The following is a 16,530-nucleotide window of genomic DNA, read 5'->3' as shown; positions in this document are numbered from 1 at the left end:
GAGCTGCCCTGAGCCCATTTTGGGATAGGGCAGGATATAAGCTTAATAAATAAATATTAAAATATTACCCTCTGCTTCTTAAAGTTTGCAGAATCACTGAAGTTAAATTAAATTGCTGCCTTGTTCCCTGCTGTTTCCAAACTGAAAATCAGTAGCTTTCTCTTATTGTCACACGCTGTTTTAAAATCCTTTTCAAATTGAAGGAACGGTTCAGGCGGGTAGCAGTGTTGGCGTCAGCCAGAACAAAGTTTGAGTCCAGTGGCACCTTTAAGACCAACGAAGTTTTATGCAAGGTATAAGCTGTTGTGTGCGCACTTTTTGACAGTATATGAAGAAGTGTGCTTCTGGTGATGCACTTCTTGACAGGATCTGAAAAAGTGTGCACAGACTTTACGAAAGTTTATACTTTGAATAAAAAACTGTGTTGGTCTTAAAGATGCCACTTGACCAGCTGCACTATGCGTCTGATTCAACACGGCTCTTCTTACTATCACTCCGCCGCAAAGTCTTCTACGAAAGCCGTTAAAACCCCAATACGCATGCGCGTGTGGGTGGTTCTATTGGGTGGAGCGTCACTTGCGATTTTTGCGTGGCCATCCCTTTGTCAGCGAACGTCGCTTATCTCGCCAAGTTTCAATCAGCGACTCGGGAATCGGCTTCGTTGCCTTAGCAGGGTCAGAAGGAAGTGTCCAAGTCCAAACTCAGTGCTTGCCGAACTATTCTTTTCTCGTTCGGTGGTCGGGCGTTCACGCCGGTGTTGGAGAGTCGCCGACATGGTGAGGGCAATGAAAATCGGGGGCGAGTAGACAGAGGGAGAACTAGAGGGAGCGGGAGGAGGGGGGTGGGGCTCTGCTCCTTCCTACCCGGAGTGGCGGAGGTGAGTCAGCACATGTCGGCTGCTCGTCTGCGGCCCAAGCAGCGCTGCTTCTGCTACCTAAAGACTTACTGCTTCTGAATGGTTTTGCACCTTCCGAATCTCCCAAGACGCTCTTTGTAAAACCACGCCGCCTTTTCATGCGCACTGTTTCTTCTTCCGAAAAATCTGGCGTGTTTACTAATACAGAGGAATTTTGTGTTTTTTGCTGTTTTGCCAAATAGCAGCTGACTCATCAAATACAGTTTTGTAGTAGGCGAAGCTCCCCCCCCCTCCGAGTTTTTGTTGTTCCTGATCCTGAACCAAAATCTCTTAAATTCTCTCATTTTCATTCCCCACCGTATTAAATCCAACTGTCTGATTTATATATGAACCTAATCTCTCCCCAGTCCTTAACTGTTCTGCTTCCTACCCCACTGTTTGCTCCACCACTTTTGGGAAAAGGGGGAAAAAAGCACCTGATTTCTTTTAGTGTAGGAGTCTAATAATGTATAGATGTATCAAACAACTTTTGAATACTGGTGATGCAAGTTTAAAAACCTTTAAAATAGTGTTATTCTGAATTAAATGTAACTAGTCCGGTTTTTATGAAACTATTTAAGTAAGAAATAAAATGTTTAAAATGTAGAGGTGCCTTAATTTCTTACAACCTATTTGAAGCTAAGATCCAATGAAATGAAAAGGACTTACTTATGAGTAATTGTTATTTGGGTTGTACTGTTAAACCTTGTTATTTAGTCACACGGTTGAGTCTGAATCTTTGCGACCCCATTGACAAAGTCACGCTAGGCCCTCCTGTCTTCCGTCATCCTTCAAAGTCTGCTATTAAACCTTGTACCCTGAATTAATTATTTATTTTGCCATTCTCTAGCTCAGGGGTGTCAAACATGCAGTTCGGGGGCCAAATCAGGCCCCCGGAAGGCTCCTATCAGACCCGCAAGCAACTCACTGTCATCTGCTTTCTTCTCCCCCTCTCTTGCTTCCTTCTACATAACATCATGCGTTGCAAGGCTTGGTCAATTGCACAGAGGCTACAGTGCAAACCACTTTTCTCCACTGGCTGAAGCTTCTCTCTCCCCCCCCCCCCAGCCCCAGTCCCCTGGGGAAGGAAGGAAAGAGCCAGAGCTTCCTTTGCGCAGTTCTCTGGATCCCATGGGAGAAATACAAAGAAAGCATCCTTAAGACTAATGAGTGCTAATGTTTTAAGCATGTTTTGAGTTTTTTAAAAAATATATATTTGTGTTTGCCTGTGTTCTTTATAAAATGTCTATCTCTGCTACCTAATCTTAAATAGGTACACACATAGCCTGGCCTGACATGGCTTGGCCCGACCCGACATGGCCTGGGTCAACAAGGTCTCATTTTATGTCAGATTCGGCCCTCATAACAAACTAGTTCGACACCTCTGCTCTAGCTGATTCATTCTTACACTTTTATCCTGATCAGTCAATATAGGTAGTTAGAAAGAAATCTTGTTCCAGTTAAAACTGAAAGCAGAACTCCTCTTGAATTTCAATAAAGGCGGCTTGCCAGGTTTAAAGCCTCAATACTCAGACTGGAAATAAATCCCAGAGAGTTCAGCGGGACATGTTTCTGGGTCAACCTGCTTAGGATATGTAGATTGAAGGGCATACTGAAGCTCTTTTCCTCAAAACTCATAATAATTTTGATACATAATAATGCAACTCAGTGAGTTTTCATATTAGTGCATTTATATACCATGTATAGTTTGGTGATTCTGTGCATCTTAGCACAGGAGTTGTCTTAATCATAAAACTTTTTGTAATCACTGACATAAAAGAAACTACCTTATTTTTAAAATAAAATCCTTGCACCTGTGTTTTTATATAAATGCTCTTTAAAGCCTCAAGCATTTAGGAGTAGCTTTGGGGAGATTATATTAATATAAATATTTATTGTAAAGACAGTACTTTGGTTTTTCCTTCTGAATGTGCTGTTCTCATTAATGGTGTCCTTTTATTCACTTTAGTTTCGCAACCAGTATGATAATGATGTGACCGTTTGGAGCCCACAGGTATTTCTGGATTTTGTCAGTTTTGTTATATATTTCACTTTTACTTATCTCATTGCTGTAATAAGAAAGGTTTGTACCTAGTTCTTTTTTTGGGGGGGGAGCGGTAAGAGGAATGTGTCATGTAGCAAAAGAAGAAGAGGAGACTGGATTTATACCCCACCCTTCAGTAACCAAAGGAGTCTTAGAGCAGCTTACAATCTTCTTCCCCTCCCCACAACAAACACCCTGTGACTGGGCTGAGAGAGCTCTGGCAGAAATTGCTCTTGAGAGGAATGCCTCTGAGAGAGTTGTGACTGACCCAAAGTCAGTCAGCAGGTGTATGTGGAGGAGTGGGGAATCAAACTCGGTTCTCCCAAATAAGAATCACTACACTAAACTGGCTCTTTTAATAATAACACAATAATGCAACTCAGTAATGTTTCATACATTACTCTGATCAAATATAAAAGTTGTTGTGGAAATGCTATAGGTGTGGTAAAGATAAAAAGTCCATTGACAGCATAAAGACCCCCCCCTCATCAAGTCACAGCTGACTTAGGGGAACCTCATAGGGTTTTCAAGGCAAGGGACATTCAGAGGTAGTTTGCCATTGTATGCTGCCACATCACAACCCTGGTATTCCTTGGAAATACTTGCCAGGGTCAACAGCTGCTTAGCTTCCAGGGTCTAATGAGATTGGGCTAGCCTGGCCTATCCAGGTTGGGGCTTACTTAAAGGCTAAAACTAACAATATTTAGTTCAAGAGGAGTTTTTTTGAGTTTCACAACCAGTGTGGTAATGATGTGACCGTTTGGAGCCCAGAGGTATTTCTGGCTTCCAGCCATGAAGAGAAGAAATAGTTTTGGGAATATTTATAGGGAATATTACAGAAGGGGGAAAAGAGGAGCTGAGGCACAAAGAGACTGATATAGCTTTCATGTTTAAAAGAAAAGTATGTGCCTGTAGTGTAATGTAAAACAGTGGTGGCTTTGTATGCAGGTAGGATATGAACTAAAGGTATTCATCTCAAAAAACAACTTTTCATTTGCAAATATATCTTTATCAGTCTTTGAGTTAGTTGGGAATATGCAGTTCAAAGGATTAGCATAGGATGGCTATGATAGCATAGGGTAATCGGTATAATATGACGCTAAAATGCTTAACCTGAGATAAAGAGGAATGGCTTGCCTTGAATTATAATACAGTGTTCATGATATTATGGGATGTACTGTTTTGGAATAATAAGAGGCACCTACTTAGAATTAAGATTTCTGGCAACTCAGAATGGAATGACCTGGGGAAACTGTAATGGTGAGAGAAGCTGAATGCAAACCAGTCTGCAGTAATGGGCCATTATCAGTTGGAGCTTCTTAAACTTTTATGAAGAAAACAGTGTTGTTAGTAGATTGCATATGGTCACATCTGTTAGCATTGCAGAAAAAAAGCTAGCAAAGGGTTTTGGTGTTAATAATTGGTGGTAATAATTTTGCACATTGGATTTTTGTGTGTGATAATAAAAATGGAGAATTTGTTATTAGATAAATATATAGGGAAAGGAGTAAGGGACAAACATTGTAGCAACTGATCCTCAGCTGCCATTACTTAGTACCTAATCTAAGACCAAGCTGCTTCACCTACTTCAGGCCAGGGAAAAGATCAGCAGACCTGCAATGGAAGAGAATAAGAAGCATACTGCCCAGCAATTGACCTTCCAGCTGTTAGCAGTCAGGGGAGTGAGACAGGATGAAAGAGGATGGGAACAATCAGAATGGCTTAATGAGAACTGGGAACCAGCTTGCCTCCCCAGAACTTTGCTATGTCAGATGAAGTAGACATATTGCCAAATTAATTTTGTATTCTAATTCTGTGGAAGCCAGCATTGGGATTCTTTTGGAAAATGATTTAAAATATTTGGCAGCAAGATACATTAGTTGCTGTTGGGATCACAGCAAATAAAATTAAAAGGTAACTTCCGATGGAGGAGTTCTGTTTCAAATAAACACTACAAAAACAGCAAGAGATTGGTTTTATTAATTCGAAAAGTCCTGTTCTTCAGCATTCTGCCAGAGTTGACTCAGGTTGCGCAGATCTCTTACAGAGAGTGCATGCTTATAAGGCTATACATTTTAAACTATATTCTGTTATTTAGGGCCGAATTCATCAAATTGAATATGCAATGGAGGCTGTCAAGCAAGGCTCAGCAACTGTTGGGCTGAAATCAAAAGTCCATGCTGTTTTGGTTGCTTTGAAGGTAAACTTTGGAGTAAAATTTGAAATGACTTCTTTGTGTTAATGGAAACACAATATAGAATGCTTTTATAATGCGATGTCAGATGGTAAAAGCAATAGTGTAGTCTGGTGGATAAATTATTTTGCACAGTATTTGTAAGCACATAGGATTTTTGCATGTGATAATAAAAATGGATAATTTGTTCTTAGATTTGATACTGTTGTTAATTTTAAAATGCTTAGAATGCATTATGTACACTAGAAATAATCATGTCATCTCTTGTGCCAACTAAATTGCTGGCCATTATCTATAACTTGAGCTTCATCCATGGGATGAAAATTCAGAAAAATTGTATAGAAGTTATTCAACTGAATATGAATTTTAATAAAATACTACCTGAGATGCCAGTGACTGGACCTGGTATTTGCCTGCATGTCACACACATGTTCAACCACTGGTCTCTTCCCCACATTTGTCTTTATCACTGTAAACTTAGTTGATGATAGTACTGATTAGGCTATCCTTTTGTTTGCAATACTTAAATGTACTCTATTCCCCCTGCAGACACTTTTAGTTCCTTTGTGAATCTATGCTAAACTTTTATTGTAGAAGTTTACAGATTTGTGAATTAACTATATTTCTCATAAATGTTCTTTTTTGTATGTGTAGAGGGCACAGTCTGAGCTGGCTGCCCATCAGAAAAAAATCCTGTATGTTGACAACCATATTGGTATTTCTATTGCTGGACTTACAGCTGATGCGAGACTTCTATGGTAAATTGGCATGCTGATTTGTAATATCATGCATATGGCACTAGGGTATTGATTTACACACAGTTTTAATTTATGCAACAACTGGAATGTGGCATTATAGCTAATTAGGAGAATGTCCGTGGACTAGTTCAACATCTTGATTCCTTGAGCAGATACTATGAGGAATATACATTACTGTTGTTAACATTAGTATGTATTTTCTGCTGCCTATTGTGCCAGGTGGTATATAGAATCCAAAGTAACACACTTTTAAGAGTTCACTGAAGTTCTAAATTCACAAGAGGTAGGTCCTACTGAATTTAATGAGGTTTACCTTTGAGTAAATATGTTTGGGATCATGCAGTGAGCCCTTTTACACTTAGTGTGTTCCCAGAATCTGTAATTAGTATATTAAATTAGATATGCTGTTTGCAGTATTCCACTGAGATAGACAAGTCAGGATTTATTGGTCTTGTACATGGCCAAGAAGGATAGATAAAGCTGCAAAACATATACAATTGTACTGGGCCATTTATCTCAGATTCATATCAGATACAGTTTGCTTTTTAATTGTTTCTCAAAATGCATTTTCCAAGACTTCAGATATTTGTTTGATTTTTCAACCACCCACGCTGGCAAAACCAGGCTGAGGGCAGTGCACAAGATATCATATAAAACATCAATTTGACATCTCTAAAGCAAATTTTCATCTTCAACGCACTTTATACACATTATCTCAGTGGTCCGATATTATAAATTGGGTGTTTATGTGTGTCTATATGCTAAGAGTAAGGTAATAGTAATAGGGAAGGCCATCAGGGTCTTGCAGTGTAATTCTATGAAGAGTACGTTTGCAGTGTTAGTAGCTGAAGTCGTATTTTAACAAGGAACTATTTGGCTGACAACCCTAGCTATTATATCATACCAGCTCAATAGTAGTATTTAAATTGTATGGTCATGGTTCTTCTTCTTCATAAACAATAGGCCTAGACAGGACTGAAGCAATAAATGAAAGGAAACCCATACGTAACAGGCCACATTCTGCCTCTTTTGTGTTTTAACCTTACAGTAACTTCATGCGTCAGGAGTGTCTGGATTCAAGATTTGTATTTGATAGGCCTCTTCCAGTATCTCGATTAGTATCTCTAATTGGAAGCAGTATCCTTTTTCTCTTGTTATCTTGGAACATTCAAGAGCATTAATGTGATGTCACATTGTCAGGTCTTACTTTTCTTTGTTTTATTTAGAATATTTCTGGGTGATCTTTTCAGTCCTGCTTGAAGTGGCTTGTCATTTTAAAAGAAAAACCAGCAGCATAAAAACTATAAATAAAACACAAGCAGACGATTAAAAAGCTGAAAGGCTAAATGCCTAATTAAAAGCTTGGGTAAAAAGATACGGTTTAGTCTAACACCAACAAGAGTGTAAAATAGGTACCAGGCAATCCTCAATGGGGTGTTCATAAAAAGGTGAGGTGCCATCCCAGAAAACCTCCTCTCTCGTTGCCTCCCACCTCATATCTGAAGACCGGTGTACAGAAAGCAGCACAGCTTGAGAGGCAGATTTCTACTGGTGAGCTATTGTGGGCCAGGGTAAAAATTGTACTTTGATACTTTGCTCTTAACAGAAGTAAACTAGGAGTATCCCTTTACTCTGTAAGTGAAGATTTCAGACCTATTGATTGGGGGGTGGGGGCAGTAATAGTAACTACAAAATAGAATGCAAATTCACTAGTAGATTTTGGATGTTTTAAAAGTTTCTGTATTTTAAAGAAAAACAATCTGCTTTCTCTTTGCATTCAAAAGTGTATGTTTATTACTTAACATTGAGTGATAATTTGCCTGAACAAACAGCTATTGCTAATCAAATATAAGACAATTTGTGTATTGCTTGACAGTCTGAAACATTTTCTGCAGCAAGTCACTAAATGAAGAAATGTTACATATTTACATGTATGAGCCAGCAATTTGAGATGCATTCCTTAGCACATTCAAGAAACACAAATACCAACACAGCGTTATGGAAGAAGACCGTATGGTGTTGGACTTCTCATTGCAGGCTACGATGTAAGTGCATTGGGTGTTTTTAAATTGTAAAAAAAAAATGTACCGATGTGTCATTTATCCCTGGAGATCATACTATTTGTAATCTTTTGAGAAATTTCCTTTCCTGAAATATGCATGACAATTCACTTGACTCCAAAGCAAAGTGGTTAAAATACTAGTCTAGGTCATTCAGTACATGTACAATTATAGATTAATTGCTGATTTTATCTGTGTAATATAAACACAAAAAATAAACATTGAAGATTCTTATGTGTTCTCTGATGATTTGTTTCCTTTGAAAATGAAACAAATTACCCTTTGTTTTGTTAGGACATGGGTCCACATATCTTCCAGACCTGTCCTTCTGCAAATTATTTTGATTGCAAAGCAATGTCTATTGGTGCAAGATCCCAGTCAGCTCGAACTTACTTGGAACGACACATGACCGAATTTGCTGACTGTAAGTGCAGAGGTTCTTCTATCTGGTTTTATTTTGCTAATATATTTATATTGCTGTATCCCTTTTTCTCTTGCATGTGGGGTGACTTTCTTGGTTTATTGAGAATTATATGGTCACCGAATCTACATGTTTTTTGAGGGGGGGCAAAATTTAAAAATGACGCCCCCTTATGGGCCATTCTATCTTATGGTCCCATAGAATACAATGGACTCCATACCCAATTTGGCGCCCCCCCTGTTGGCGCCCGAGGCAAGCACCCCTCCCCCCCCCCGATCTGGCCCTGCAGTTATGTGTTTGGGGAAAGTAGTTCATTTTAAATATCTCCACTTCAGGAAACAGCTCTAGAAATACTGTTTCTAAACAGGTTTTAAGTGTATATGTTTTGCAGGTAATCTGAATGAACTGGTAAAACATGGGCTGCGTGCTTTAAGAGAGACACTTCCTGCAGAACAAGACCTGACCACTAAGGCAAGTACAATTTCTTATTTGAGGTTTGTCCCATGATTGTGGAACAGGATGATAGGATGTCCAAGCCAAAATTCACAGTCAATCATTTTCAGAATAATGAAGGTAAACCAGGAAATGCATGAATGAATGAATTCTAGAGGCATGCCACCTTGGACAGGGCAGACACAGAGCCCTAAAAAAGAAGGCTCAAACCCTCTCTGCTGTCAAGCTGGATAAAATACCAACCTAGGCTGTACTCTTGTGCACTGTTGCTTTGCAGTAATTTGGTGGCCTCATTCCTAAATAGGCTTACTCAGAAGTAAGTAGACTTGCACTGGCTTAATAGTGCAACCAGAATTCCTACTTTCTGCAGTAGTGCAATTAATTTTTGTGGCCTATCTAAATACACAGTTGCCAAGATTGAAAACAGCCACAGATAAGAATGTTAAGAAGAGCTTGTTGGATCAGACTAATGATCCATCTGGTCCAATGTACTGTTACACACAGCAGCCAACCAATTGCCCTGGAGAGCAAAACAAACAACGCAGAATATAAAGGCCAAAGCTGCCTACTAGCCGTGGTATTTAGCACCTTGCTACCTCTGCAGGTGGAGACTCCCTTTAGTCACCATTGCTAGTAACTATTAATGGACCTCTCCTCTATGTTTAGCCCCCTATTAAAACTCTATATTCTGGTAGCCATCACTACTAGCCTGGCAGTGAATTCCACAGTTTAATCAGTTGAGTAAAGCAATATTTTCTTTAATCTGTCCTGAATTTATTTTCCAACACTTTCATTTTAAGTTTTAGTATTATGGGAGAAGGAGACAAAGCTCCCATTATCCAGTTATCCACTTTCTCTATGCCAAGCATAATTTTACAAACCTCTGATCATGTCTCCCCTTAGCTGTCTTTCTTGTAGACTGAAAATATTGAAAGAATCTAATTTCATCCTTTCGGCCAACATAATCTCTTGGTTCCTAGAAAATTCGTAAAAGCATTTTGTTTCCACAGTTCAGTTGAATGATCTTTGTCCAGATTATTGTCTGCGACTTTGTACTTCCTTTTGTATTTGTTTTTGAAGCATATTTATTCTTAAGCCACTTGGAGTAATGTTCTTTATGAATTGATTCTGGGATCTAGAAAGTATAGTGATATTTTTTACATGAATTGACCTAGTCTAATTCCTCCTTACTGCTGTTTGAAAGATGCACAGTCCTGTATGTAATCTGTATCATTTTCTTGGCAGTTATACTATTGAATACAACTAGACATTGAGAATCTAATTTAAATTATTATTTAACAGAATGTTTCCATTGGGATTGTTGGTAAAGATATGGAATTCACTATTTATGATGATGATGATGTAGCATCATTTCTGGAAGGTCTTGAAGAAAGACCACAGAGAAAGGTATGCAAGTGTAATAAGAGACAGTTGTGTTTTGTTAGAATGTCTGATTTGCTGTGACTATAGACTGTTTCAGAAGCAAAATAGAAGTCCAGTGGTACCTTAAAGATCAAGAACATTGATTTGAGCATGAGCATTTGTTTTTCAGAGCTTACTTTTTCATAAGAAATAAATCTGAAGGAGTTTCAGTTTTGCTCATGCAACCCTTTTTCTCTGCATGCACCATCAGCTAATTAGTCACTTCTGTAACAAACCATAGCTTGCTGTTGCATCCAGATTGGCAAAGTGCGGTTTGTGCTTTTTCTACGAACCAGGATTGTGAATAGGAAACAAATCACAATTTGCAATCCTTGTTTGCAGTAGAAGTGCCAGTTGCATTGGTCACAGATAGAAAGGCAAACTGGTTTGACATGAAAGCAGTAGTTGCTAATCAGCTTAAGGGGAGGAAGGACTGCATAAGCCTCCTCATTTAAGGCTTGTTCACATAGTCCTGGCTAAGGTCTGAATCAAACTGTAGTTTCATTTTGATTGTTTTCCTTCAAATCAAAAGTCTTTGAATTATTATTTTGAGTTATAAATTACATATTAAAGTAAACCAGTAAGAAATTAATCTGGGCTGCCTACAGTGGATTTTTTAATGCACAAAAACATACCTCTCTGTCTGAAGTTTCTTGAAGACAAGTAACTATATAAAAGTTCTGGTACCAGTTACTTTATAAAATTAAGCTTTCATGGTTGTAAGGGAAAGAAGGAAAAGACAATGGCTGAGATCCAGAGAGCTACTTTAGGTGTGCCCAAGGGCTTGTGTGTGCCTAGTGGGATTTTTAATTGGATTTCCATTAAACAACAGACTCTGTTCCCATATCACAAATTGATTTTGAAGGTCGTCTCAGTTTCATCATTCCTTTGCAGTGTGTCATGGGAAGCTGGTTTGAGAAATATGCTCCTTAGGTGGAACTATTTTAATGGTTCTTTGAATCTTGGCCAGTGTGACACTGATCCTTGGGCTTGGTAACTAGATATAAAATACATAAAAGTAAGAGATACATTGGGGTAAAATACTTCAGAGCATCCTTTTGCTTTAATGACAATTATTAGCATGAAAAGTTAAATATTTGAATATCACATATTGTACTTCTGTATCCTCTAAATTAAATATTGGTGGGGTTGTATGTTTCTTTCTAGAACTTTGCTCTATAATTTTTCCTCACTTGCAAGAATCTACTTAAGACTTTCTTTTTTCTTTTCAAGCCTGCTCAACCAGCTGAGGATTCTGCAGAAAAGGCAGATGAACCAATGGAGCACTAAGTACTATACATGAACAAATGCATAGGTTACTTAATATGCAATAATGCTGGAGCATTCATCTGTATCCTGGTAATTAAATTGTAAACTAAATGCATATAGTAATGATACATCTTGGTGAGTCAGTCTTTAAAACACATGGCAAAAAAATAGTGCTGCCAGCAGAACTCATCATAACTGACCACTTCTTTTGAGAAGATGTTTTCTAAACAAGAAAACTATGGAATTCCATTTTATATGAGAAATGTGTTACTTTTATCTCAAAAAAGCATCTGTGAAATAAACTAATTTCTTTCTTGAAACCACTTGCTCAGACTTATTTTTACCTTGTCAAAGTGTTTGATTCTGCTATTCTACTTGCTCAGATGCTTGCTACAGGTTTTTTTTTATACTGTAAATGCTTTGTTATCCAGCACCTGTACCCAAGACCCAAAGTTATCTGGCGTTGTTCAGAGGACAAGCTCCTTCCCTCAACCACCACGTTCAGGCATTCATGCCCCCGTCTCCAGCTGTAGTACAAGTCAGAACCACTGTGTAACACAGTAACAAATCGTTTGTATTAGAGGTATCATAACAATTTATCAGCAACCGTTAAAGGTACAGTACATATCAACCAGACAAATTCACTGATAAAAATTACTACTCAAGTTCTTGAACATAAGTCTCTAAAGTTCCAAACGTAATTCTACAAGGTAGTCCTCACAAAGCGTCAGTCACCAGAGAAAAGCCTCAGACAGAACAGAGACTGGTTTCGGCTGTGCGCCTTTATCAATCATGATTCTTTTAGCAATTGAATGCTTCACGGCTCCTCCTAACGCAACATAAGATGAACTAATAAATCAAGCAATAATTATCACACATCACTCTTGTTTCTTTTCTATGACATCAGTAACCCAAAATGCTACTCAGTTTTTCAATAGCAGAGATTATCATAATTTGGTTTTTTGCATATGTGAAGACAACTTTTTGAGGAGAGAGATCCAGCCTGAGCTATGGGACCAGCTGCTCTGACTGCCCTCCACTGTTTCTGAGATACTGGGAAAAACCTCTGCCTGGGGAAAGGAATTGTGATTACCCCTCCTGAGATGTTACCTGAGAGATACTTGGAGTTCTATTGTACTACTGTTTAGTGAGACTTTTATTGTACCCTAGGACATGCCCTGCAAGAGAAATGTACAGTAAAGGCATTTAGCAGATGATTAAATAATAACAAAATCAAATGGGATGGTTAACTCTGAACTTTTTAAGAAAGTCTGCAAATCTGAGATTCAAGAGTTGGCAGAAATCTATACTTTGGCCTTGAGGATTTTTAAAGCCCGGTTATGTGCCATGTTTTGCTATGAGATAACTGCTACTGGAGTACCTATGAGAGCACATAGGCCCGGGAAATAGCATTCTTCTCTGTTCTGCCATTTAATGTCCCTTTGCTGTGAAAGCCTACCTGTCAGGTGATTGGTGGCTTGGGACTGAAAGTAGGTCCCATGTGCAAGCCCCTGGTAAAGACTCCACTTGCCAGTTTACTGGAGGTGTAGGGTTGAAAGACACAGGATGTGCTCAACTCAAGCTGCTGCCACCACATCCCCTCCTGCTGTGAGTTTGAATTCAACCAAGTTGCTAGCTTCCCTGCCCTTGCCAACCCACCTAATCCCTGTGAGGCCCTTTATGTGGGTTCTCCCATTACTCCTGCCATGTAACCAGTGAGTTACCTGATTTCACACATCTTCACTCATCGAGGCAGGTTCCCCTGATACCCCCTTCCCCTGCTGCCTTTTGTAGAGCACCCTGAGCTGCTTGGGGTACCCACTGAGATTTCTGGGTGGGGGTGAAGATTAACCCCTAATTTTTTTTTAAAGGCTCAGCTCCCACTTCCAAAAAACCCTACAGGTTCTTCCAGGTTTGCAGAAGTATATGCCACAGCCAGTCCTAAACATATTCAGGCAAGAGACCCTTCACATTCACAAAGGGTTTAGTTCCTAGTGACTAATGTAGGCTTGAGCCTTTAATTTTAGAGTGAATTCCGTTAAGCTGCTAAGGACTTCATAGTCGACAGATCTGGGAACTCAAAGTGCCTACAACACACACAATTTATAGATGCACTTAATGTACATTAATTTGGAAATAAATCCCATTGTTTATAATGTTGCGTGCGACTAAGCATCACGGACCACAGCCCATCAAAAGTAAATGTATATCTGGGATGCGATTGGTTCATACATTTCATAATTAACGGGAAAGCCAACAGACGCTGTATTGGTTTAAATCTATACCAGGGGTGACAACGGTAGCTCTCCAGAAGTTTTTTGCCTACAACTTCCATCAGCCCCAGCCATTGGCCATGCTGGCTGGGGCTGACGGGAGTTGTAGGCAAAAAACCTCTGGAGAGCTACCATTGGCCATCCCTGATCTATACACATTTGAGGGAAGCGGGGAGGTGCACGAGGCTGCAGCGTCAAAGGTTCTTTTCATTCATTGTGGGCGGGTGGCGGAAGAGGCCGAACTTTCTCTCTTACGGAAGACTCAGTCCTACGTACAGCGGAAGCTTGTCTCGACAGGGCCACCGTACTATCGATGTGGCCTGTGCTCGGAGTGCTTCCACGTCAGCTGCAGTGAACGAACAGGAGCAGGAAGGGGGGAGACCCGCTACGGTGCGCTTAAGGGGCGGCTACGCGGACCGTTTCCTGGTGAGGTAGGAGCGCTTGCAATCCACTTGCGCGCAAGGTTCTTTCGGGATAGGGAACAAAGTGGGGCCCAGTAGACGCTGGGTGAGGAGGGAATGGCCGAGCTTGTTCTCGGGGTTTCTCTTGGATGAGAGGCCCTGGGTCCCGGATGACAGTGAGGTGTGAAGGAGCTCTAGCCGTGACTTGTATCAAACAGTGTCTCTTGACCCAGCTCAGATTCAAGATGTCGTAGCAGGAAATAAAAAACGAGGGGTTTTGTGGCACCTTAACGCAGCTTTTCTGAAGTAAAGCCCACTTCGTCAGATGTTGTGCAGGGATCTTCAGTGTACGGTCATGGGGCGGGGAGGCGGGGCGCAAGCAGAGTCAAGGAGCCACGACGTGCAGGACGAAATGTAATTAAGAAAACTACAGAGACCATTCATTAGTTTTTCTAAATTAGCTAGCGTCTGGGGAACCCATGGTTTGCCAAGATGCATAACAGCTATAGTGGGTTAGAAATCTGAAATCCTTTGGTGTGAGGGAGGGGGCAGAACAGTGCTTCCACGCTTTGTGTTGCAGAAGAATTGTAATTTTTAGGTCACCAACAGACTATTTAGCTTAAGGACTGACTAGTCTGCCCTGTATACAGAGCAGAAGGATGTTGTTGACACGTGGTGGCATTTATCACATTGAAGTTTTAAGTTAATGGATGGGCCCAAGATGCTAATGTTATTGAGTCCTGTAATAGTATTGTGTAAACATATACACAAAAAAGTTTGGTTTGTTGCATGGTCTTGTGTCAAAGTCTCTCTTTAGCCCAATATTGGTGGTGAGGAGCTGTTTAAAATTAGGAGGCCTTCTGTAGGCAAGGAAAGTCTACCACTCATGGCATCTGTGAGAGAAATATAAATATCCAGGGTGGGCATTAGTGGATTCAGGAGCATGGATGAGGTATTGAACTATTTTGAGCTGGGAGATGTAGGTGACAACAACTATCTGCAGTCGTTTTGTAGTAGACTGTGTACCAGTCTAGCTTCATCAGTCTGTTTCTTCCCTTCATTGAGTTGATACTGTAATCTCAGGAATTACTGTTATAAATCCTCCCGATGTGGAGTCCCTGAATAAAGAGCTGTGTGAGAGGCAGTTTATAGCAGGTACAGAAGATACATGTTGCAGTCAGTGGATTTTCAATATAAGGTTGTACTTATGTGACAACAGCATCCAAAAACTTGACTTGTTGCAGGAACTGATCAGACTCAGGTTGAGCTTTATTGCTGTAGCCTACTTCATGAGATGTATGAAGTGAAACTTTGATCAAAGATGTCCTGGTTTTATTGATCCTGTATTGATCCTCAATAACATTAGCATTATGAAAAATCTGTTCGTTGTTAAGGTGCCACAAGACTGTTTGCTGTGTTTGCTGCAATATGGATTTTTTGCTGCTATTGAATTTTTTAAACATGGAGTAGCTATCTTCTAATAGCCATCAACCACTTTGTTGTGGTGGAATTGTATGGCTGTGTTGGAATAGGCATTTAATAGGTATGCATTTGTCAGTCCTTTATGATATGCTTATTCAGCTCTACTTTGGTTTAGGCAGGATGGGTACATAGATACTGGTAAGATAATGACTGCCATTTAAAATAAAGTGTAAGATTTCCACTGTTCAATTAAGTGTCTGACTAGGAGGGGAGGGGGAGGGACCTAAGTGCAAAGCTCCATTTGGGCATTAAGCTAACTGAGGGACTTTAGGCTAATCAGTCTCTCCCCACTTTCTCAGCCTAACCTAGATTGCTGTGAGAATAAACTGGAAGAGTGGAGAACCATATACTCTAGCCTCAGCATTTTTGAGGATGAGTGGGATAAAAATTAGCATTTGTGCAGGAGAGAGAAATGTATGTATATAAAAATTTGTATGTCCTACCACCTTTCTGTAAGTGCTCAATGCTGCTTATGTAAAAATACCCTTAATATAGGGAATTTTCTTAGATTATGAGTCTTAGATTAGACTTTGAACACCACCTTGGCATCTGAAGTATAAAGTTGGTGATGCTAAGGCAGGCCTCCCTGGAGAGGGTATTCCAGAGATGAAATGCTGCCCCCCAGAATGGTTTACTTCAGTCAACACTTCCCTCCCCTGAAGACAGTGTCTAAGCAGAGTCTACAATGATGATCTAAGTGGATGGTTCATATATTGTAAATATGTTGAATTGGAGCAAATAAGTCTGAGAAAAACTCTTCTTCAAACATTTATTTTTAATCTCTTTCTGGGTATCTATACTGAAAAAATGGATAGGTTGGAAGTTTGATTTAAAACCGGTCCAGTAAATTGCCGCTCA

General features: G+C 39.8%; 1 protein-coding gene across 1 annotated transcript; it reads left to right on the top strand.

Annotated features, from left to right (window-relative positions):
• The first annotated feature begins 547 nt into the window (after positions 1-547).
• On the top strand, positions 548-11,836 carry PSMA1 (proteasome 20S subunit alpha 1). The gene is made up of 10 exons (XM_060262947.1): positions 548-776; positions 2,865-2,909; positions 5,038-5,139; positions 5,788-5,891; positions 6,940-7,028; positions 7,866-7,936; positions 8,246-8,375; positions 8,764-8,843; positions 10,128-10,232; positions 11,481-11,836. Exons 1-10 carry the CDS (start codon positions 774-776, stop codon positions 11,535-11,537), a joined length of 786 nt encoding a protein of 261 aa, XP_060118930.1. The 5' UTR covers positions 548-773; the 3' UTR covers positions 11,538-11,836.
• Positions 11,837-16,530: the final 4,694 nt, after the last annotated feature.

The sequence above is a fragment of the Heteronotia binoei genome, chromosome 21 (genome assembly GCF_032191835.1).
Source record: "Heteronotia binoei isolate CCM8104 ecotype False Entrance Well chromosome 21, APGP_CSIRO_Hbin_v1, whole genome shotgun sequence".
In the NCBI taxonomy this organism is placed as follows: domain Eukaryota; kingdom Metazoa; phylum Chordata; class Lepidosauria; order Squamata; family Gekkonidae; genus Heteronotia; species Heteronotia binoei.
Note: the sequence above shows the minus strand (reverse complement) of the source record. Positions and strands in the feature narration are given on the sequence as shown.